Below are 25,405 nucleotides of genomic sequence, written 5' to 3' on the forward strand. Positions count from 1 at the left end.
AACTAATAATATGCTTTTCAAAAAAAAAAAACATGAACAGTGTTATGGTTTAGATATGGTGTCCCCCAAAAGCTCACATGTTATACTATGCAAGAAGATTCAGAGGACAAATGATTGGGTTGTGAGAGTCTTAACCCAATCAGTGAATTAATCCTGATTAATCTAATCAGTGAATTAATCCCCTGATATGGATTAATTTAGTGGTAACTGAAGTGGTAGAGTGTGGTTGGAGGAGGTGGGAATTGGGGGCATGGTATCCGGTTATATATTTATATCTGGCAAGTAGAAACCTCTCTCTTTGCTTCCTGACAATCATGTGAGCTGTTTCCCTCTGCCACATTCTTCTGCCTTGATGTTCTGCCTCACCTGGAGCCCCACGGAATGAAGCCAGCCTTCTATGGACTATGACCTCTGAAACCGTGAGCCCTCAAAATAACTTTTCTTCCCTAAAATTGTTCTGGCCAGATCTTTTAGTCATAGCAGTGAAAAAGCTGACTAAAACAGTCAACAAATACATGAAAAAAAAATGTTCAACATCTCTAGCAATTAGAGAAATGCAAAGTAAAATTACATTGAGATTTCACTTCACTCCAACCAGAATGGCAATTATCAAGGATACAAGTAACAATAAATGTTGGCAAAGATGTGGGGAAAAAGGTACACTCATACATTGCTGGTGGGAATGAAAAGTGGTGCAACCACTATGGAAAGCAGAATAGAGATTCTTCAAAAAAATGAAGAATGGAATCCCCATTTAACCCAGTTATACCACTCCTCAGTGTGTATTCAAGGGATTTAAAATCAGCATGCTACAGTGATGCAGCTACATTAACATGATAGCAGCACATTTCACAATAGCTAAGTTATGGAACCAACCCAAATGCCCATCAACAGATGGATAAAGAAATTGTGGTAGGACTGGGGTTTTGGCTCAGTGGTAGAGCACTGGCCAAGCATGTGTAAGGCACTGGGTTCGATCCTCAGCACCACAAAAAATAAGTAAATAAATAAAATAAAGGTATTGTGTTCATATACAATTAAATGTATATGTGTCCATATACAATACACACACACACACACACACACACACACACACACACACACCATGGAATATTATTCAGCCATAAGAAGAATGACTTTATGACATTCACCAGTAAATGTATGGATCTGGAGACTATCACACTAAGTGAAATAAGCCAATACCAAAAAAACCAAAGGTTAAATGTTCTCTCTGTTATATAGATGTTAACCCAAAACCAGGGATGGTGAGGGGAAGAAGTTCAATGGATTAGACAAAGGAGAATGAAGGGAAGGGAAGGAATAGGAATGACAGTGGAATGAATCTGACATAACTTTCCCATGTACATATATGAACATACCACAGTGAATCTAAAGAGAGAGAGAGAGAGAGAGAGAGAGAGAGAGAGAGAGAGAGAGAGAATTCATTACTATTGGAAATTATTTATATATTTATTATTTCATTATTTTGTATCCTTACCCATACTGGTCTTAAATTAATAAAAATAAATTTTATTAGATTTTTTTAAAAATTCAAACAAAAGTTAAGTATATACCAAAAGATAATGCAAAGGTAAATGTCTAGATCAGTAAAAACAAAAACAACAACAACAAAAAAGTGAATGCCTATAACATCTGGTTCTGAAATGAAGTGATTCAGAGAAATTATTAAAAAAATATTGTTAGACAAAATAATTATATATCCATAGGGAAAGAAGAAAATTAATCTCAACCTTTTCTTCATACTTTACATATAAAAATATTGAAATATGACAGCTAAAACTATAAAATTTCTAAAAGAAAATATGGAAGAATATCTGCATGTCTTGGGGATATGCAGAAGTTTCACAGGATACAGAAAACAGCAATTATTTTAAAATGATAAATTAGAATTTATCAAACTGTGAAGTCTCCCCTTATCAAAAGATACTCTAGGGCTGGGGTTGTGGCTCAGTGTCTTAGTACCCAAGTTCAAACGCCAGTACTGAAAAAAAAAAAAAAGATGCTATTAGTATAAATTAATAGGCAAGCTATATATGGAGGATAATATTCAAAATAGATATATCTAACACAGAATTGATATTTGGGATATTTTTAAATTTGCTACAATTCCCTAATTTAAAAACAAATAATGCATTTTTTTGTATTTATTTTTTTAGTTGTAGTTGGACACAATATCTTTATTTCACTTATTTATTTTTATGTGGTACTGAGGATGAAACCCAGGGTCTCGCACATTTGAGGGGAATGCTCTACCGCTGAGCTACAACCCCAGCCCCAAACAATGCAATTTTAAAAACAGACAAGGACTAAAACAGCCATTGCACAAAGGAAGAAATATAAAATAGCCAATGAGCATGTTAAAAAGTGTTCAACAGGCTGGGGCTGTAGCTCAGTGGTAGAGCATTTGCCTCGCATGCATGAGGCACTGGGTTTGATCCTCAGCACCACATAAAAAAATAAATTAATAAACAGAGATATATGTGTCTATCTACAACTAAAAAAAAATTTTAAGAAAAAAAAGTGTTCACCATCATTCGTCTTTCAGAGAAAATTAAAGACTCCGCGTACAAACAAGAATGGCTGAAACTTTTTACATGGGCAATGCCAAAATTTAGCGGACTTTAGAGCAAACATAGCCCTCATTTTTTTATAGAAATGTAAAATAGTACAACCACTTTGGAATAAATATTAAGAGTTTCTTTTATAACTAAATATACACCTAACTTCTAAGGATATGGTTCAACAAATGCCACATACTTCACTATTTGACCTATCACAAGGCCTCTTTAGAACACCATCCTTGCCAAAAAAAAAAAAAGTTTCATTAGCCTTTAGTTACTGCTCATGATAACCTCTGTCTTAGAGAAGATAACCAATCTAAAAATGCTTCTCCTCTGACAGAGATAATCCCTGCCCTGGACTGGTAGAGAAAGGGAAAATGTGATGACAATATTCTGAAGAAGGAAATGCCAGCATTTAATCTGTCTTCAACACTACTGCTAGGTCTCAGGCTGGTTTCTTATCTAATACATATAAATCTAGAAATTCAGTAAGGAGCAGTCATTTTTTAGGGCTGCTATAATTTCCTTTTGGAATTGTAAAGACCAAAGCATGTGGAACATTCAATTTTGGTTTGTTAAGGCAAGAAAATGAAATAAAATGCAAACATATTAGAAAACATGAAAACTCTTCAGATAAAATAATCATCCATGGAGAAAACCCTAAGGAATACATGAAGAAGGTACTAAAACTAATAAGGGAGGTTAGCAAAGTTGCAGGATTAAAGATCAATATATGAAAATCAGTTATATTTCTACATACTAGCAGGGACCAATCAGAAATTAAAATTTTCCTGCAATCATTAACAATTGCAGGAAAAAAAATGTGAAATCCTTAAAGACAAAATCTGATAAAATGTGCATGATCTATGCACTGAATAAAACATTAGTTATATACTCCTACCATTTAATCAATGACAATGTCATTTACTTAGGATCTACAATAACCCTAGAACTCTTAGCCAATATATTCTTAAAGACATTAGTAGTAGTAATAGTAGTAGTAGTAGTAGTAGTAGTAATAGTAGTATTTATTCCTGTTTCAATAAAGAAAAAACAGAATTTTAAAAATAGAAAAATTTTCCTAAAGACATAGAGCCAGAAAACCTGCAGATCAAATATTACATGGGGCATACATACACTAAAAAGATTGTTATTTACCTGAAATTCAAATTTAACTCAGTGCCCTGAATTTTTATTTGCTAAATCTGGCAACACTATGTGTGGGTCAGATATGGCCTTATCCATTGGGACTCTACCCCTTGCATAGTACATTTTAAATATATAGAACTATACCTAGCTTTTAAGTTCCAAGACCCTGCATATTTTCTCTGGAAAATACCAACCCATTCTTCAAAACTCAGTTCAACTGGCTTCTACTAACCCAAGCATGGATGTATACTCACATATGTCCTTCCCACATATACACCTTGTACATACTTTATTTCTGCATATTCTACATTGACTTTATTATTGTGGTTATTACAGTAACTGGCAGAATCATTATGAATTAAGGTTGCATGTGTGAATTAACAAATAAGTGAACAATAAAGAAAATATAAATAATTATAAAGCATTGTTTGGAAAAATTGAAGATCTGAATATAAATGGAAAAATATATCATGTTCATACATCAGAAGACTCGATGTTCTTAAGATGACAGGTTCCCAAATTGATCTTTAAACTTGTAATCACAATCAAAATCTCAGCAACATTTTTTTGTATAAATTAGAAGATTGCTTTTATATTTATATAAAGTACAAAGGATTTTATATTTGTATAAAGTACAAAGGATCTAGCATAACCAATAAATCTAAAAAATAATACAATTGAAGAATTTACACTATATGGTTTCCTTATTTTAATGTTTACAGTAATAAATAATGGGAATTGGCTGGGTACAGTGGTGCACTCTATAATCCCAGCTGCTTGGAAGGCTGAGACAGGAGGATCACAAGTTCAAAGCCAGCCTCAGCAACAGCAAGGTGCTAAGAACTTCAGTGAGACCCTGTCTCTAAATAAAATACAAGCTAGTACTGGGGATGTGGCTCAGTGGTTGAATGCCCCTGAGTTCAGTCCCCGGTACCCAAAAGAAAAAAAAATAATGGGAATTCATACAAAAGTAGACAAATAGATCAGTGGAACAAAATGAAGAATATAGAAATATACAGAAGTTTATGCAGAAGATTATATAGGTATGCTGGCAAGAACAAATGATCTTTTTAATAAATAATGATAGAACAACTTACATGTATATACAAAAAAATCAGCATTGATCCATACGTATCATATACATCATTAACTCAAAGTAGATCATTGACTTAAATATACAGACCTAAAAATTTAAATTTCTACAGGAAAAAATAGGAGGAAACTTCATGATCTTGGGTTAAACAAACTTGGATCCAACACCAAAACATAATCCCCCCCAACAAAAAATGATAAATGGTACTTTATCAAAATTAAACTTCTGCTCCTCAAAAGATATCATTAAGAAAATAAAAAGTAAAAGTTAGGAAAAATGTGTGCAAAACATATATCAAAGAACTAGTATTCAGAATATATTAAGAATTGTTACAATTCAATAATAGCCTTCATTGTTTTTTGTTGTTGGTGGTGGTGGTGCTGGGATTGAACAAGAGATGCTCTACCACTGAGCTATATATCCTCAGTCTCTTTTATTTTTTATTTTCAGACAGATTCTTGCTAAATTGCTGAGGCTGGCCTCAAAACTAGGATCCTTTTGCCTTAGCCTCCCAAGTATCTACAGTCCAATATCTTAAATAGACAACATATTTGAATGCACTCTTCATATACAAAAAAAAAGATATAAAAATGTGCTCTACCCATAAATAAAAATGTGGTCAAAATCATTCATCATTAAGACAATGCAAATTAAAGCCACAAAAATTACATGCATTAGAATGACTAACATTTAAAAAGACTGACAACAGGACTGGAGTTGTGGCTCAGTGGTAGAGCACTTGCCTCCCATGTATGAGGCCCTAGGTTTGATCCTCAGCACCACATATAAATAAACAAATAAAGTAAAGATTTTAAAAAAAAAGACTGAAACACACCAAGAGTTGAAAGGATGTAGAAAAACTAGAGATCTAAAACTGTGAGAATAACGCAGTCATACTGGAAAGCAATTTGACAGTTTTTTTTTTTTAAGTTAAATAAATAGGGCTGGGGTTGGGGCTCAGCAGTAGAGTGTTTGCCTAGCATGTGTGAGGCCCTGGGTTTGATCCTCAGCACCACATAAAAATAAATAAATAAAATAAAGGTATTGTCCAACTACAACTAAAAAATAAGTATTTTTTTAAAAGTTAAATAAATACCTGTCATGTGACCTGGCCATGCTACAATTACTCAAAAGAAATGAAAACATGTTCAAACAAAAACTTGAATACAAATGGTCATAATAGCTTTCTTCATAATTGCTAATAACTAAAAACAACCCAAATATCCCAAATTGGGGTGTGTTCACAAAATGGAATACTACTCAAAAATAAAAGATAAGCTATTGCTACACAAAAGAATCATGGATTGATCTCAAAATAATTATACTGAGTAAAAAAAGACAAAAAGAGCACATACTATTTTATTTATATGTGAAACTATAGAAATGCAAACTAATACATAAAGACAGATAGATAGATAGATAGATAGATAGATAGATAGATAGATAGATAGATAGATAGAGAGATAATAGATAGCCTCAGTATTGGAAGAGATGCAGTTAAGGGAAGGAGGAATTAGAAAGGATCAAGAAGAATCATTTAGAAGTAATGGAAAAGATAAATTCCTTATTTTAATTGTAGTGATGATTTCAAGAGTAAATATATTTGTCAAAACTAATCAAAGTTTACTTTAAATGCCTATAATCCATCAAAGCTGTCTTTAAAAGTTTCAGCTGTAAATATTATTTTTAAAAAAGGAGACTATTAATGACATTCGTTTCTAAGTGTCCTATTCGATTGATTTTACTGAATATTAATCTAAATGCAATTGCTTTCTAATATGGAAGATGCAAGTTTGTTGTTGTTCAAATTTGTTGCACCGACTAGCAATTGATGCCAAATTCTCTATTAAGGAAAAACTGGGCAAATTATTAGGACAAATTGAACAGTAGATATATCCCTCCCTTCAAGTTTCAAATATTTGACTTTAAGGCTCTAATCCAAATTATCTCTTCAAAATCAAGACCTAGTTGAAATATTCATTTTCCCCAAATGAAAAACAAACAAAATATTGGGGTTTTTTATCACAACAGTAACAGTTATATAAACATTGTTTTAATCTTGATGTGCTAGGCCAATCATTTTAGTTTTATGAAGTCTCTTTTCAATGACTTCATTCCTACCATCTACATTTTAAAATCTATGATTCCAAGAATGACTTATTTTTCTTTCTGTTGGCTTCTTTTTCAATAGTATCTCTTGAATTTATAAAAACAAGAGCAAAACAACCACAAAGTATTACTAGTTCCTTAAGTGACTGGTCCTTTTCTCTTCACTATTAACCAGCAGCTGAGATATCTAAATATGATGATCTATTTAAAAATAATACAAAGTAAAAATCCAGATAGCATAAATCATTGTATTTCTAATTCACTTTCAGTTCCTTTATTCTCTTTGAAATTTCCCATTCCTGGTTATGTCCTATTTTACAAAATGTCAGGTCAATGAATCTCATTTGAAAAGGAAAAGGAAAAGGGATGGAGATAAAGCTTAGTGATACAGTGCTTGCTTAGCATGCATGAGGCCCTGAGTTTGATATGGTTCTATAAAAAAGAACAAAAAAGTAAAAGAAAAGCATATTGCTTATTAGTTTTTGATGGTCCCCAAATACAATGAAGAAATATAAATACACTAAAAAAAGAGCTGCTATACATTTTACCAATTTACAAACAAAAACATCAAATATATATAATATCTGATACTAAATTTCTATTTTATTTTATTAATGTGGTATGGAAAATAAGGACAAAGAAGAGAAAAATAATTTGATAATAGTAGCTCAGACAGAGGCTCATCTAACCTAGTGCCTGGAAGATAGCAAATGCTTACTAAACATTTGTTATAAAAATGAATGCATGCATGCCTGAACAAGCCTGATTTCATTATCATTTCATCATTTATCTCCACTTTAGCTTACTAACATTGCATCCATATTATGGCTTTTTATTGGCTGTAGAACAGTAAAAATCAGAGCATGGAAATCCTCCAAAGGACTAAGAGACATAGTAAAGTCAACTAAGCAATGTTAGGAAATGTAAGAAAGAGAGTGAATTCACATGACCAAAGGCATAAGTTCAAGGCTCATACTGTTTTAAAAAAAATAAAATAAAATCCAAGTTATCATGCTTTAGGGACCATGAGAAGTGCTACCATTTCAGACATAAAATTTTTTGTATGTCATAACTAGACAGCAATCTGTGGAATGTCTAAACTACAAAATAAATTGATTATATTTTCATCAATATGGAGGCAGGTGAGTGTACCTTGGCAAATATAATCTGTGAGTGTATTTAGGTAAATTATTGTAAAGGAGAGAAGCAAAATTAATTCCTCCAGCAATACAAACCAGTATCCTTGAAGTGCTTAAAAGATTTAAAACTTTTCATATTTCAGAGTGACGTAAATTTCCCTCTGAAATCATATTACTACTATATTCTTAGCAAGTTCTTTGCTCATAGCAAATAGATAATATTTGGCTCAGTTTCGTCTAAATTATCACAAGTTTTGACTTACGATGTGATACTAATCAATGTAATGGAATAATGTTTGAATTTCTTTATGGGAGCCCAAGGATTAGGATGTTTTCTTACCTCGAACTCTAAAATACTTCACATGGTTTGCCACAGCCTCTGTCACACTTTCATTTGGGCAGATTTTTACTCCATTAGGAAACAAAATAGATCGCCGCCTTCTAAGGAACCAAGGTCTTTCAGCTTCTCTGTGGTCCAGAAGCTGCTGCTTCTCAGTAGGTAGAGAACGTTCTGTAGATTCTTTGGGCAGGAGAAAAGAAACTGCACTCTTGGTTTCTTGGATCTCTTCAAAAACCAAGTAGGTTTGTACTATAGAGTGAAAGCACAATCAAGGCGTTTGATGAGGCATAAGATAGGGCACAAAAGGCAACTAAAAACAAAACTGACACTTGTGCCACATTTGGATTTTGAAATTGATACTCTGATTATAGACAGACTTGCATGTCTAAGAAGGAAAGGAGTGAAGTTTTCAATATTTTCCATTTAATTTCTACTCCTTTACTCTAAGATTGTTATTGAAATCAAGGATATATCCAATTTCAACACAAGAAATAAGGGGAAGTGGGACTTGAGCCAGGAATTAGTAATCAAGAGGAAGACTCAAGTTACTGCAGATATTTTAGAATATTTTAAATAAAGAAATATCAAAGACTAATAGAGTACTATTTATTCAATTTCAATCATATCAAATAATAGTATTTTTAAGAAAATATACTACAGCTATGTAGATAAAACAAACATAGACTTTTAAATTACCTGTTAATGATGGAAGGTTTCCTTCTATCAGAACAAATATCAAAACACCCAGAGAAATCTTCCCCAAAAGAGGAAACATAATCATTTGAGCCAAAATCAAAGAAATAAAAAGAGGGCAAAATCCTTAACTGAGCATACAAAGACTTGAAAATTCCAGTAACAAATTGTTACAGGAGAGGTCCAAGATTTAAAAGTTTGTGTTTGAGAATGGACAACCACTCCAAAATCATTATAAATTAGTGTGAATAAAATGGTGTCTTCTCAGAGTAGCTCTCACTTCTTTTCTGAAATAACCAGCATGCTATGAAAGCAGACGAGATAAGCTAATTAGAACAGATGGGGAGAGACAATTTCTTTATTCTAATCTAGGTAGCTAAGCTCTTTACTAACACTCTCCTTGCCTTTAACAAGTGGTTCATTTACAAACAATTCATGTATAATTCACTGACTTTTCCAACTTTTCTGAATCCACCAGTCAAATTTGATAGATCCATACATACTGAGTTCTCCTAGGATTTAGGATGTGTAAGCATAAAAATGCCCAGACTATCTATACCTACCTGCTTCAATAATACACATAACTATATAAAAAAAACAATCATTAGTTTTTGTCAGAAAGCTATTGTCTTGTAAATTTGCCTTTTTAATATAAAATCTGGAAATCATTCACTGTAACCACAGTCTTCTTCCTTATGCATAAGATGGAAGAGTAACAGTAAAGCAAACTACTGGTAGAGCTGCTGTGATGGATTAAACTAATTAACTAATTTAATCCTCACAACATTGCTTAGAATAGTGCCCAACACACAGTAATCACTTAACATAAATGAGAGCTGTGAAGATATCTTTGTTGATTAATTTGCTATTGAATGTGAGGCTCAGGGTTTTTATCTACATGAAGAACTCTTAAGAAAGGATATCCTCTACTAGGAAGGAATCAAATAAAAATGTATTAGAACAGTTGTTTTTATCATATAAATCTAGTAGAAGTCAATTAAGTTTGTTGAAATTCCTGTGGAAGCTAAGATTTAATATCAAATAACAATTTACATTTTACTTTATGTATCTCTGGGAGTTCTCTGGGGAAAAACACGTTTTGTAATGTCTAGAGAACATTTCTCTTAAAATTCTTTTACTAGCTAAGTCATCTTCAATGTTATTTTATGCATTAGGAAAATAGACTAGTTGATATTTCAATATTTCAAGCATGTTTTTTCAAGATAGTCTCATATTTTCTTCTTTTATAAAGTTCAAAAAATATAAATAACCATTGAACACATGTGCATAATTGACCCTATAAAATATCAGTAAATTTATAAGAAATTTATTTGCCACACTATGTGAGGAGAAAAAAAAAGCTGAAAATTACATTAAGTAAGCACAATTTTAAAGTCTTAAGAAATATTTTTTGTTGACAATTCAGAACAAGAGAAACATTCAGATAACAAGTATTATTAATGGGAAATTATTATTTTTGATGGCCTACTCCAAAAAGCTAAAAAAAAATCTTGAGAATCACAACAATTTGGAAACATTTCTGTGCTTATGTTCAGAAAACCTGGGCTCAAACCCTGGATTTAACACTTAATATTTGATTTTGTCAACCACTTAAGATATTTGAGCTGGTTTTTCCACCCAAAAAATGAGGTATGATGATCTTTGCTTGTGTCATGGGGTTGCTGGTTAAGAACTAAGAAATATGAAGAAAATTCTTGGGAACTAATGCCTGGTATATTCATTGTATTACACGTGTTCATAAAATCTAAAGAGATTTCAAACTTTGCAGTTCTCCTTTGTTTAAGCTCCAGGACAGAAAAGAAAAAAAATTTTTTTCCTTAAATTATATTCCAAGTAGAGAATTTTAGAACTTAAAAAGATCTGTTATATTATCTGCTACAAAACATAATTTATAGTTTCAAAATCTATACCTTTTAAAAAAATAAAAGTAATAAAAAATCTGCAGCCTGTTCATTTGTTTCTAAATAGATTCATCATTTTATAAATTCCATTTAACTTAACATTTTCTGTAATTATAACTTTTAATCATAGCATTCTTAGAATAACTGTATCTATGAAACAGAGTAGTAGGTGAGATTAAACCATGAGATTGCCAAAAGTAAGATTAACTCCAATTGGGAAAACTAGAGGGAATTTATCAGAAAAGATAATGTTTAAGCTGGGGCTTGAATAGACTAGTTGGTATTTCAGTGGGAAGATATGGTTGTGGTTAGTATTAAGAATTGAGTTAGGAAAGAAATTCTTGGTCATGATCAATAGGTGGAAAAGTGTACTGTTAATACAAAAAATTTAAGATACTTGCTGCAGCAGGATAGGAACATATGGCAAATAGATTGAGAATGAAGCTAACTGTGGTAGCTTAAAAGCCTTACCAAGAATTTTGGATTTTCACCTAAAGATGAAACAGATTTTCTCCTGGTATTTAAATGCTCAGAAAAAAAATATTTATTGCATTTACATTTAAGGAAATTCTTTATATGAAATATTTCAAAATCTCATATGAAAGTCTTTAAATCTTGTTATGCATCAAGAAATGTCCCAAGCACACACCTATAATTCCAATGAGGCAGGAAAATTGCCAAGTTCAGAGTCAGCCTCAGCAACTTTTGCTGGCCCTGTCTCAAAGTAAAAAAAGGGGCTGGGAATGTGGTTCAGTGGTTAAGTGCCTCTGGGTTCAGTCTCAGTACCAAAGGGTGAGGGAGTCTCTAAATCACCAACATACCGGAAACTGAACATAAAAACTGCTCCAGAGAGGAGTTCCAAATTGCTTCATCCATACCTAATTCCAAATCTGTTGAGGATCATTTATTGAGTGCTTACTCAATTTTCTAAATAAAGAAAATCAGAATGTTTCCAGTCTTTAAGGAGGTTATAGAACACAAAGACTAACGTGTATAAATAGTGTAATAAAAGAGATGTAATACATATACAAATTATTATGAGGATGCAGGAAAGAATGAATTATTCTGCTTGAACAGATGTGGGAGTGGTGACATTAGAGGTTTTTTTGTTTTTGTTTTTGTTTTTTGATACTGGGATTAAACTCGGGGGCACTCAGCCACTGAGTCATATCCCCAGCCCTATTTTGTATTTTATTTAGAGACAGGGTTTCACTGAGTTGCTAAGCACCTTGTTGTTGCTAAGGCTGGCTTTGAACTCGTAATCCTCCTGTCTCAGCCTCCCTAGCCTCTGGGATTATAGGCTCCACCATGCCCAGCTAGAATTAGTTTTTGAAGGAAAAAAAAAAAAAAGTTCACAAGAAGTAGTGAAAGGGTGTTCTAGGAAAAGGAAATAGCATATGCAAGGCCTACAGGTATAAATACAATGTCACAATACCAATTCCAGAGGACCACCTATGGTTTGGGCTTTAAAATTCACAGTCATGGAACAACAGTCCATAATCCCACTTCATTTTCATTTTGTAGAACACAAAACACTGTCTTTATAGAAGTATGGACTGATTTCTCCAATCCCCAGAAGGGTTGTATTCAGTTTTAACAGAAGAGACCACCCAGGCCACAGCAGCAGAAGCCCAATACACACAGAACCATGTCTTAACAGCCCATGGGAAAACCTCTCAAACTTCCTCAAGAATAAACTCAGTGGACTGGGGCTGTAGCTCAGTGGCAGAGCACCTGTCTAGCACATGTGAGGCACTGGGTTCGATCCTTAGCTCCATATAAAAATAAGTAAAATAAAGGCATTCCATCCATTTACAACTACAAAAAGAATTTCTTAAAAAAGAATAAGCTACAGAGAGAAGTACTTAGAGCATGAATAAATAATTCTGCATAACTAAAAGGTAGAAGACAATAGAAAGATCAGGATAGAACACAGGCTGGAACAAAATAGGATGGGCTCTATATGACAAGCGTAGAACTTTTTTTCTTGACATAAGAAGAAAAAAAAAGCTAATTTAAAGAGGTATTAAGATTTTACAAAGTCCTATTCCAGTGATTAGATATGACTTTAAAAAAGGCATTTTTTGTTTAATCCCAATCTTTGTAAATTAATAGTATAATATTTACAAATGATTTCTCTGGCCACTAACAACCCCTTTCACTACTTTTTATCTCCCCTCATTCACTTTCACCCACACACAGGCATCCATATATACACACACACACTATAAAGCTGAACGACTCCTCCCCAATCCCCACCAAGTTCCCAAAGACACTCCATTGTTCTTACCAGAGAATATTTAAATTATTTGTGTGTCCATAAATTACTCAGGAATAAGAGCATTTCTTTTTCAAAGAGTTTAAAAAGTTTATTTTTTGTGCTTAGCAAAATGTTGGCTAATAGTAGTTACAGGTTGAATATCCCTATTTGAAATGTCTGGGAGCAGAAGTACTTTGAATTTTGGAACATTTGTAGACCCTTGATATATCTTGGGGATGAGACACAAGTCTAAACATAAAATTTATTTTTATTTCATACACATATATGCTGAGGTAATTTTACACAATATTTTTAGTGTACCTGTGGTTTGACTGTGAACCATTACATGAGGTCAGGTGTGGAATTTTCCATTTGTAGCATTACATTGGTATTCGAAAAGCTTTAGATTCTGAAACATCTGGATTTTAGATTTTTGGAACATTTTTCCTATCTGATTAGGGATGCTCAACCTGTACTAAAAAATTTCCCTGAACTGACATTCAAATTAAGTATATACTTGTTAAAGTTGGGAGAAAAATTAATGTAAGCAGCAGTTACATGGTATGCTCAGGACATCATGCATTTAGAAATTTATTTATAACAATGGCTTGTGCTTCTTTAGAAAAAATTACAACTCAATTTAATTAATTGGAAATGTTTAATATAAAATACTGATATCCTCAAAGCATTATTTGCACATGAATTTAGGAAAATTAATTTTAATTTCCAAAACATAATAAAGGACAGTGGTATTTTTAAAAAACATACAAACAAAAAGTTAAGAAATCACACGATGTCTTGTATACTTGCGTCCCCCAAATTAGATGTACAAAACAATTAATAGTCACCTAAAAAAGTCTCTCCCCCACAACACACACATAAATTGGGAATGGAATATGCAATTATAACCATCTTTATATGCAATCTCCAAAACACATATATTTTTAACAATATAAAGATGGTGACAAGATAACAAAAGCTAAGGACACTGAAAAATAAACTTGACAACTTCAATTCCACATGATTTTGAAATATTCGGATTTTTTAACTTTATCTTAAATTGCTTTTGTTTAATTGATTTACAGTTACAATGTAAATCCAAGAGATGCTTAAAACAAGATTAAAATAAAATTCTTTAAAAAAGTATTCTTATCTGAGAAAATACAATACGATCATGTCTCTTTCAAAATATTCCTGATAACATTAGAAGGTTCTAAGGTGTTTAATCATATATAATACCACCATCATCACATGAATTCAATAGAACTGTTACCTGAATATTTAATAAACTATTAAGCGCCATAGGTTTAAGATCCATAGCGGATCACAGGGCTCTAAAAACTACGATTTAAAAATATAAAAGCAATGAGATCAATCTGGCTTTGCAGATGAATACTGGGTAAACTAAGCTATAAAATTATATTTTTGGTTCTAAATAATAAATAGAACTTTGAGGGTATTTTTGTTAAAGATATGAAGACACCGATTTTATCTTCTATACTTACAGAAATTGTGTATATACATTCTGTGATAATGTGTAAGTGGATATTTATATAGCTACACCTCAAATAAACTAAGTTTGGATACATATATGATTTTTTAAAACTCAGTTAATTTTTTGTTCCCAATTTTACCTCAAACAAGTGAACTAAATCCTCAAATTCCCCACATGAGACATCAAAAGTAATGGGAAAAAAATAGAGCAGAGCAATTGTGTTTAGCAGTTGACAACAATAAGCTGCGCTTTGAAAGAGGAGTTTTCATCATCTTCCTAACATGAATTTTTTTTTTACACTATACAGAAGGGATGCCGTAAATGGCATTTTCTGAAGCCTTGATACTAAATTATTTTAAAAAAAATACACAGTATTCATACTGCATGCTTGAGCTGCAAAGAACAGAAATACAATACAATATGACTTGTCAACAAATTTGACAAGCACTGGGGCTGGCACCAGGGAGGACCTAACTCCCATCAACACCCAGTCATGTGGAAGTACAGATCACATAGTTTTATTATTTACAAAAACATTCCCACATTACATATGCTATTGTATAATCCAAGCATATTTATCAGAAAAATATCAAATACTTATGAAACTTTAATTTCTATCTAATAAGTTTTATGTATATCACCCTCATTCCCACTCCATCTATGAGAGTCCAGCAAGTCTAATAATATATCTTCTATATTTTAAATAATAATGTTTGTTCAATGACTTATAAAACTACTGAAAGTTATTTTCTTCTCTGTGAGCTGGCTAACACAAATGCTGGTAAGCGGCTTTCCAGTAATCTTAGAGAACATATGTGTCATGTTTGTACAGATTAACTAGCTATTGCTGCCCTTGCGCTGCTGCAAATGAAGTTTCAAAATCAGCTCTCGAATATCTTCCCGTTTGGTCTTTATTACATGACGAGGAAACCATTTCTCCAAATGAATTGGAAGTTCAAAGTTAACAATAGGATCCTAATGAGAAAAAGAAAGAAAGCAATCACTTTAGCAGCATAATTTTAAATGTGTCTTAATTTCATTTTTATAGGAAATGAAAAATTGCTTTTTAAAATAACACTTTATTGAGGTCTAATTCACATTATACAATTCACCTGAAAATATAATTTTTTATTTATTTTTTAGTTGCAGAGGAACATGTACCTTTATTTTATTTATTTTTATGTGGTCCTGAGGATCGAACCCAGTGCCTCACATATGCTAGGCAAGTGCTCTACCATTAAGCCACAACCCCAGCCCTACGACTGGTTTTTGTTTATTCAGAGTCGTATAACTTTCACCACAATCAAATTTAGAACATTTTCATTAAATTCCTAACTTTTGATCATTGAAATTATTTTTTTAAATATTTATTTATTTATTTTTTAGTTTTTCAGCAGACACAATATCTTTGTATGTGGTGCTGAGGATCGAACCTGGGCCGCATGCATGCCAGGCAAGCACGCTACCGCTTGAGCCACATCCCCAGCCCTGATCATTGAAATTAAATACAATCTATTCTGCTACAATGAGTGTTTAAGTGAAGTATAACAAACAGAACTGCTAAATAGATTCAGCATAACTCAGAAATCAACCTGGTTGCCCAGCACAAAGATGCATAACTGTAATTCTAGCTACTTGGGAGGCTGAGGCATGAGGATCACAAGTTTGAGGCCAGCCTGAGCAACTTAGTGAGACCCTGTCTTAAAATTAAAAATAAATAAATAAAAAGAGTTGCAGATGTAGCTCAGTGGTAGAGTACTTCTAGGTTTAATCCCCATTACCATGGAGGAAAAAAGGAATGATATGAACACAATTTTTTCTCAACATGCTAATATTTTTAAACTATGAAAACAAATAGAACTGGGAGTGGTGGTGTACATCTGTAATCCCAGCAACTCAAAAGACTAAGACAAGAGTATCACAAGTTCAAAGCCAGCTTGAGCAACTCAGTGAGACCCTACTTCAAAGTAAAAAGTAAATGAGCTGGGGATGTAGCTCAGTGGTAGAATACTTGGGTTCAATTTTCAGTATCACCAAAAAAAAAAAAAAATTGAGAAAGTCTTAGTGAAAAATAATCTCAGATAAAAAATAGAGAAATCTACAAAAAGGCTCTCTTTTATTCTAAGAAATAGCTGATTCAATTGCTTAAGAACCATTACATTTTCCATTATGTTAAACTTAAGTGAGAAATTACAAACTGCAACTGCAAAGGTATTCTTCTGTGCTTGAATTTTTCAACAATTGCTAAATAAGGCGACCCTTGGATTATTTTTACTAATTTGATATTACTAAAGGCCAGATGTTAGGACTTCCATCTCAAAGAAAGAATTAATAGCTCCAGGATATAAGGCTGAAATGACGGACTGATTTCTTCCGGCAAATGCTAGAAGCAAATGCTAGTGGAGATTTATTGTCTAGTATTTTTATTAGAATTAATTTTATTTTTGTTAGGGTACAGTTACAAAGATTCTATGGACTGAAGCTATATAAAGTATAGCTATATAAAGTATTCTATGGACTGAAGCTATATAAAGTATAGAATCAGAATGTATTAGTAATAAGGCACAGGAGTATTCTAAACAAAGTCAAATCTATTTAGAAAGAGTATTAAGAGAACCAGAATTATTACCAGTTGAGGTTCCAGTGTGGAATTAAAAAGGGGGGTATTATGGTTTAGATATTAGGTGTTCCCCAAAAGCTCACATGTGAGACAATGCAAAGCTGAAAGGAGAAATGATTGGGTTAGGAGAGCCTTAACCCAACCAGGGAATCCTCTGATGGACTCATATGAGTGCTAACTAAAGGCAGGCAGGGTGTGGCTGGAGGAGTGGGTCTTTAGCAGCAAGCCCTTGGAGTACATATTTTGTATCTAGCAAGTGGTGTCTGTGTGTCTGTCTGTCTCCCTCTCCCTCCGTCCTGATCATCATATGAGCCACTCTCTTCATGATATTCTGCCTCACCTTGAGCACTGAGGAATGGAGTTGACTATCTAAGGACTGAGACCTCTGAAACTGTGAGCCCTCAAATAAACTTTTCCTTCTCTAAAAATTGTTCATGTCAGGTCTTTTTGTCACAGTGGTGGAAAAGCTGACTGAATAGGGGTAAATAACCACTATGATAAACTTTAGTGTTCTCCATAACATGTAATATCTTTTACTATATGTTATCATTCCTCTCCAATATTAAAAACATCAAAAAAGTTCTAACCCTTATGCTTTTGAAAGCACCTTTAAGCATTCTCTAAGCAGACTCCTGGTCAAAAATGCCTTGCCCCTTTACCCACCTTCATAAATGATATTGCTAATGGCTGATCATTCAAAAAGCAAAGAGTGATTCTTTGCCACTAAAAATCTTTACTATTGTTACAGTTGTATAGAGTCTCTGTGAACTAGAAAATAACAGTCATATTTGTCATTGTATTTCCACAGCTATGAATAAACAGGTCTTTTACTTTGAGGAAATTCTCTTTTAATATCATATCAGCACTGTTCTTTCTTTCATTCTCTCCAATTCTCCAAGACTCCAAATACATGTAAACTACAAATTTTAACTGTTTTCACCCTTGACTCTTACACTGTTTTCTTTACATTCTTTTTTCTCCCCAAGCTTTCACTGGATACTTTCTATAGTCCTTTCTTTAAATACACTAATCCTAACTTCTGCAGTATCTAGTCTGTTACTAAAACCACTAAATAAATTCTTAATTTCAGTTATACTATTCCACATTTTCAGCTCTAGAATGTCCATGTGATTTTTTAAATTTCATTTTTTCATTAATTTTGTTCATATTTGGCTTATTTTTTCTAACATAGTAATTAAATCATTTTAAAGTTCTTGTCTGCTATCTCTAGTATATGAGTCATTTGTGGTTCTATTTGTTTTTTTTTTCTTCTTCTTCTTCTTCTTTTTTTTTTTTTTTTTTGACTACTTGTAACATTTTCCTATTCTTTGCTTACCCAGAAATTTGTGGTTATATGCTAATAACTGTGAATAAAAATCTTCTTTATATCTTCACATACCTTGAAGAAGCTTTCCACATATTGTAGTAAATACACTCCACAATCACTGCTATTATCCTGTTTAGGAACTTTAGGGCATAGGTCAACCATGCTTGTTTTGCTGAATTCACGATGAGTTTTTCGTTTAACTTCCCATTCTACCTCTAAATACCTGAAATGATCAGTAAGCAAAGTGATTTTAGTAGGAATTGATCCATATGAATATTTTTATGAAGAAAAGCATCTGCTGCCATATATGTTGTATCAAACTAATTTCCAAAGGCTGAACTTTAACAATGCAAACCATATTTAGTGAGCCTTCACAAGTGCCACTTTAAAGAAAATAACAGACTAAAAACTAGTTTTTATTGAACAATTCAACTTCATGACTTAAATACAAAAAGATGTATTTATATTATAAAGTAAAGTAACAAATGACTAGTTTCATTCACATTCCTGAATTTTCCAGGCCTTACAGTAGATCACAAAAATATCACACACACACACACACACATACACCGATGTTAATTTGTGAGTTATCCCCCCCCGTAATACTTTGAGAATCACTAATATTTGCAATGCTCTTCATAAAATTATAAAATTTGTTCTATTATGAATACAAATTCTGAGTTTACTCTTCATGTAGTCTTCAGAAATATTAACACATAAAACAAGATTTTATTGATTAGATTTGCAGACTTTGTTTAAATGCATATTAAAATATGACTCCTCATAAGAGTGTTTTCAGTAATTTTTAGATAGTTTCAAAATTACTGAGGCTTTTTAGGGAACAAATTGAATGGTAATATTGCTATTACTTACTCTCGTAAATTCTGAACCGTGTTTTGTATAGAAGCAGCTTTCAAGGAGTCTAGTATGAGAATACATGGCCTATTTAAAGAAAAGGAAGAATTAAGATGGAAATACTTTTATAAAAACTATACCTAAATACATTTACAAAACTGTAGTATTATTATCATTATTATTATAGCACATACTTACCTTTTACACATTTTCTTTGGTACTGACATACTCATTTCGGTACTCTGAAATAACATGAATTTTTATGATTTTGCAATTAAAACCAGTTTGAATACATTAATATTCAGTTACTCCTCAAAATGTGTCAAACAACTTCGAAATTAAAATTTCATATATGAGTTATTTTCATCATCTGAAGTAAACTAATTTCATTTTCCAAAAATTCAGTGATTTATTTTCCTATACTGGTAAGAGTAATACTTTTGGAGGTTTAATTTGGTCTAAAAAACAATTTGGAACTTGAATTCTATTTGCTTTTCATTATAAAAAGAAAAATTTGCCTTTACATACATTCTCTAATCCAATTTATGATGTCAAGTAGAGATACTTTTTTTTCCCTCTGAAACAAAAGAAGCAGAGTATAAATCTGCATTAAGGGAGAAGAAATGGGGAATTGTGTTTTTTGTTGATGTCTGGTTTTGGTTATATATCTGAGAAACAAGAGGTCAAATTTAAATAAATTTCTTTAATGAGGACACTCTCAGTATCTTTATTTTTCTAATTATGAAAATTATGATGGACAGCTAAAGCAAGCTAAACAGAAGAAGAATGACAACTTCTCTTGTTCTCGTTCCCCAAGATTGTCAAAGAATCTTAAAGCAGCACAATTTAACTATGAGCCACTAATACCAATTCCTGTCCATTGAGTTATGTCCTATTTTATAGTTAACATTATATTCACGAGTTTTCCTTCCTTCACTTATGTACAGTACACTTACTTGAGAATCCTCGGCACTCAAGGAGAGTGTTGAAGTAGCATGTAAGTCATTTTCTAATAAGAGATAATGAGGCAATTTTGAGTCTTCATTGTATGTCTGGTACAGATAATTTAGATAAGCTTAAATTGTAATTTATATGCAACGAAGTAAAGGAAAAATACCTGGGATCTGTTTTTTTTTTTCATAGTTAATGTTATAAATAAAATTCAATCAATGAAAATAATTGATGATGGTTTTAGGCAATACATAAACCCCAGGGCCAAACCTGAAATACCAGTTAGTCGAGCCAATTTCCTATAAAAATACAGTCTTCAAAGATAGCTCATTAATCAAAATGTCTCCTGTTTTAATGTGATGGGTAGTTAATTGCTGAGTAACAGTTCTTCTATGACCAAGAGTTTTGCATAAATATACTTTTGAAGCTCAAAAGGATCAGAGAAAATTGAAAATAATCAGTTGTTTTATCAGGTTTTCTCCCTCCCCACAATATTTGAATAGAATTAATGGTAGAATGGCTATTATCAGTTATGCTTATTATTTAGGCTATAGTTATAAATCAAATAATTTTGACTTTTTTCTCAAAGAAAGTAGATTTGTTTACTTCATGAAGATTGTAGGTTATAATAAGAAAAATCATGGAAGAATTATAAGAAATCCTGCATTACCCTCTGAAATACAAGTCTATAAAAAAATGTATTAAATTATATTAATAAATGAGAGATTTCAAGCTATGCCTGAAGATTTGTCATGAATTCTTGGTCATATTAGAAAAGTTATTCTTTAAAAATGCTACAATAAAACTTAGCATTGACAAATATAACTTAAGAATTACATTTCATCTATGGGCTGGGATTGTGGCTCAGCAGTAGAGTGCTCGCCTACCATGTGTGAGGCCCTGGGTTCGATCCTCAGCACCACATAAAAATAAATAAATAAAATAAAGATATTGTGTCCATCTACAACAAAAAAAATAAATATTTTAAAAAAACAATTATATTTTATCTATATAGAGGACTGGATATCTGGCATAAAATTTTCAATTTTTTTTAACTCTTCCTTCTAGTAATTTAATAATAAATAGACTACTTTTAACTTCATCTTGTTCCCTGTAACCATTTTACTATTGTCATCATTAAAAATACCATCTATATTAATGTTGTCACCTATTGTTTTGTTGTCAAGTTGAGATTGATGAGTCTGGGATTGCTGGGGTACAGTTTGTGGAAAATCTTCATACACAGCTTCTTCTAACCACGGAAAACAAATGACTGCAAGATACCAGTGAGACCTGTTGAAAAAGAACTATAATCTTAATAACATGAAAAACTCTAAGCAGTATAGAAGAATATATTCTCAAATTACATTCTGAGAAAGTAGGTATGACAAACTTCACATTAATTTTGAAGCTATCGGGCTGGGAATGTGGCTCAGGCGGTAGCGCGCTCTTCTGGCATGTGTGCGGCCCGGGTTCGATCCTCAACACCACATACCAACAAAGATGTTGTGTCCGCCGAGAACTAAAATAATTTTGAAGCTATCCATTGTAATATCTGATGTAATGTAGAACACACATTCCAAAACTAATTAAATAATCAAAGTTATCAAAGCCACAATTAAAACTACTTAAGGCAAAAATCTGAATAATTCAAACTTTGTTTGCTTTCACAGAGTCAATGTTTTCTTTTGAGGATCTGCTTTAATGAACAGACTCAGATTTTTGTTTTGAATCAGTACTTAAAGAGTTTGTTGTCTTTTTTTTTTTTTTTTTTTTTTTAGGTGTAGATGGACGCAACACAATGCCTTTATTTTTATCTTTATTTTTATGTGGTGCTGAGGACCGCCCGGGTCCCGCTCATGCTAGGCGAGCGCTCTACCACTGAGCCACAATCCCAGCCCCAAGTTTGTTGTCTTAATAATTTGAGATTCACCTTGTATCTTTTGATTTTTATTTAGAAGATCTTTCCTTGAATCAAAAAATGTAAAGTCTCGATCATTACAGTCTTGAAGCCATTTTCCTTTTATTTTTCTCCCCCATATTTACAACATACATATTATCAAACTAAAATTCAAAGTAAGAAATTCATTGTTTTGGCTATATTCAGAACAAAAAGTTAGAAATAATACCTGGGATTTATGTACTCGTGCTTTTTTACTGATTATTAGTCTCAAAAATACCACAAATATTTTTTTCTGAACAATCTCTAATTTGTTTCTTAATAATCAGAAATACTCACGACTCATTCACAGGTACAAAGATGTAATCTTTATTAAAAATATTTATGTGACGAGTCCATGTTCTTACTCTCTTATGTCTTCTTTGTGCCATTCTGGGAATATAAAACATGGATAATTTGATTTATAAAAAAAAAATAAAATTTAAGATTAAGACTTCAAGTGCCATTTTTATATGCTGAAAATGCTAACTTTATTTAAGCATTTTCTTCCAAATGTATAATTTAACACACTAGAAATAAATTCTCTTGTATTAACTCCTGGTTGTTCTTAAATTTGATCACTATGAAAGATGGTGAAATGTGCCAAATAAAGACAGAAATTTATTAAATGCTTTGTAGGTTCCAAAGTGGCTTAGCACCTAAGAATATCTAAGCCTATTTATTCTTCTTGGCTCCATCTGAGTATGTTGCAAATTATTTACCCTTTAAAAAAAACTGTCCAAATGTTTTTTTTAAAATTTATTTTTAGTTGTAGGTGGACAGAATATCTTTGTTTTATTTATTTATTTTATGTAGTGCGAGGATTGAACCCAGAGCCTCATGCAAGCTCAACCAGTAAGCTATAACCTCAGCCCCTGTTTAAATGTTGTATCTGTGATGAAGGAGGTGTTAAAACTTAATGGAGGAGAAAATATGAGACTTCTTTTCTTAGATATTAAAACATGAAACTTTTCTCCCTTTATTTCAGAAATAACAGGACAAGGCTAAGTGTATCCACCACTCATTCATCTTTCTTTTATTTCTTCAACAAATATTTACTAGGTTTCTAAGAACAAATAATGAAAATAATCTATAACTGCACTAAAATAATTTATAATGAAAGAAGAAAAAACTAGACAAGTAACTAAAATATAAGCAGTATAAGGGTAGAAAGAAATTCTAATAAAATAGCTATCTCCAACAGAGTTAGTGTGCACACACAATAGTTTCTTTTTTTTCCCTCCTTTTTTTTTTTTTGCACACTTAAATCAAGTTTGGATGTCACAAAAAGGTTTTAGGATTAATATGGGCATAAAGAAGGTGACATGTGACTTCTGACTCTGTGCATTGGAAGGAATTCTTTTTATGCAGGGAAAAAAACTATTAAATGTTTATATACTTATATAACAAGTAATACAGTAAACAGAAATTTTTGCAACATACTCAGATAAACAGTAGATAATTCTAACTAAATAGTTAGATAATTCTAACTAAAACACCTGGCATAAATATTTGGAGTATATAGAATCCAGAATGAGCTAAAAAAGATACAATAGGAATTAGGTACCATGTGAAAGATTAACTACTATACATGAAGTAATCAGTAATCATATGTCTATTGAATTTTCTTATTTAAGAATGACTCCATCATAAAATTATAAAAATTACTTTCAGCTAGCATTTGGACTATTAACTTGTTTTTCATTTGAGAATCTTCAAAACAAGCACCTAATTTTATTTGTTTCCTTATATTATTGTTTGGTAAGCTTCCTGTTGATGCTAATCTTACTTAAGAATATATTAGACATAAAGCAAGGCAAGGAAAATAGGAGAGAATATAAGGGCCACAACATGATCTCTTTTTCTTAGTTCTTAATTATGTAAAAAATACTCAATTAAATATTTAAGAGTTCTCTTTGTATTTAGTAATAGGCCTTGTTATCTTCTTGTATTTTGAGTCCCTAGTATATTTCAAACACTTAGATATTTAATTGAGTATTTTCTATACAGTTAAGAATTGAAAAAAGAGATCAGGGATAGGGTGGAAATAAGAGAGACAAAGTCCTTGACCTCACAGAGACCTTAGGTTGAGAAACAGAAAACAAATAAGTGAGCAACTGACATGATTATAGAGATCATATTGTGAAACAAAAAAGCACCAGAAGAAATTTTAGGCAGTAAATGGAAAAGAACTAAACATATTTTAAAACTGAAACAGGTAGGGTGAACTGAAGCATGGTAAATGAGAGAAGGGATAGGTTGTGAAATGAGTTTAAGGAGATGGAAAGCAGCCAAATCTCATAGGATCTCATATACCATGATAATGAGTATATTTACCATTTACTCTGCAGTTTCTTAAGATTAGTAGTTTGAGCCTTTTGTAGTGGATTCATTATTGGCCATTAAAGTTTGTTTCTCTTGCTGATTTGCTATTGTCTTATCTTACACACACACACACACACACACACACACACACACCTGATTTATAGGGATTCTTTTTGTGAATATTAATGATTGCTTTGAGATGTGTGTGCTTATGTGTGTACACACATTCATACACACTCATATCAGACCAAGCATTAGTTAGGGGTGGGAATTTGTACAGAAATTTAACCAAAATGCAAACAAATATGACATTTACTATCATATTCCATCAGTTTAATTAAATAGTTGCAGGTCAGCAAGGATATAATGAGGAAAACAAAAATAATCATTATCTTTTGATTATGTAATATAGGGAACTGGCTACAGAAGTAAAAGAAAGTAAAAAGCAAAAAAGAAAAAGTGGGGGCAGTGGGGGGGAGCAGTGAGGCAATAAAAGATAAGTTTTATATTTAGAAACTGCTAAGCCCAGAGGGTACAGGGAAAAGGGAAGCAGCAGTCTCACCAGAAACTGGAGATCTAGTAGATCTGTCCAGTGAGAGTCTAGAG

The 25,405-nt window shown here is 32.2% G+C and overlaps 2 protein-coding genes across 2 annotated transcripts in view; both read right to left on the reverse strand.

Moving 5' to 3' along the window:
• Impg2 (interphotoreceptor matrix proteoglycan 2) overlaps positions 1-9,193 on the reverse strand; it is a 91,956-nt gene extending 82,763 nt beyond the window's left edge. The window contains exons 1-2 of the mRNA XM_026402438.2: positions 9,109-9,193; positions 8,413-8,661 (exon numbers count right to left, since the gene is read on the reverse strand). Of these exons, the coding sequence (XP_026258223.2) occupies positions 8,413-8,661; positions 9,109-9,193 (334 nt within the window). The remainder of the gene's footprint in view (positions 1-8,412; positions 8,662-9,108) is intronic.
• Positions 9,194-13,418: 4,225 nt separating this feature from the next.
• Senp7 (SUMO specific peptidase 7) overlaps positions 13,419-25,405 on the reverse strand; it is a 150,622-nt gene continuing 138,635 nt past the window's right edge. The window contains exons 18-24 of the mRNA XM_077795332.1: positions 22,775-22,867; positions 21,704-21,828; positions 20,541-20,593; positions 19,783-19,826; positions 19,603-19,671; positions 18,802-18,952; positions 13,419-15,757 (exon numbers count right to left, since the gene is read on the reverse strand). Coding sequence (XP_077651458.1) covers positions 15,620-15,757; positions 18,802-18,952; positions 19,603-19,671; positions 19,783-19,826; positions 20,541-20,593; positions 21,704-21,828; positions 22,775-22,867 — 673 coding nt within the window. The 3' untranslated portion in view covers positions 13,419-15,619. The remainder of the gene's footprint in view (positions 15,758-18,801; positions 18,953-19,602; positions 19,672-19,782; positions 19,827-20,540; positions 20,594-21,703; positions 21,829-22,774; positions 22,868-25,405) is intronic.

The sequence above is a fragment of the Urocitellus parryii genome, chromosome 2 (genome assembly GCF_045843805.1).
Source record: "Urocitellus parryii isolate mUroPar1 chromosome 2, mUroPar1.hap1, whole genome shotgun sequence".
In the NCBI taxonomy this organism is placed as follows: Eukaryota; Metazoa; Chordata; class Mammalia; order Rodentia; family Sciuridae; genus Urocitellus; species Urocitellus parryii.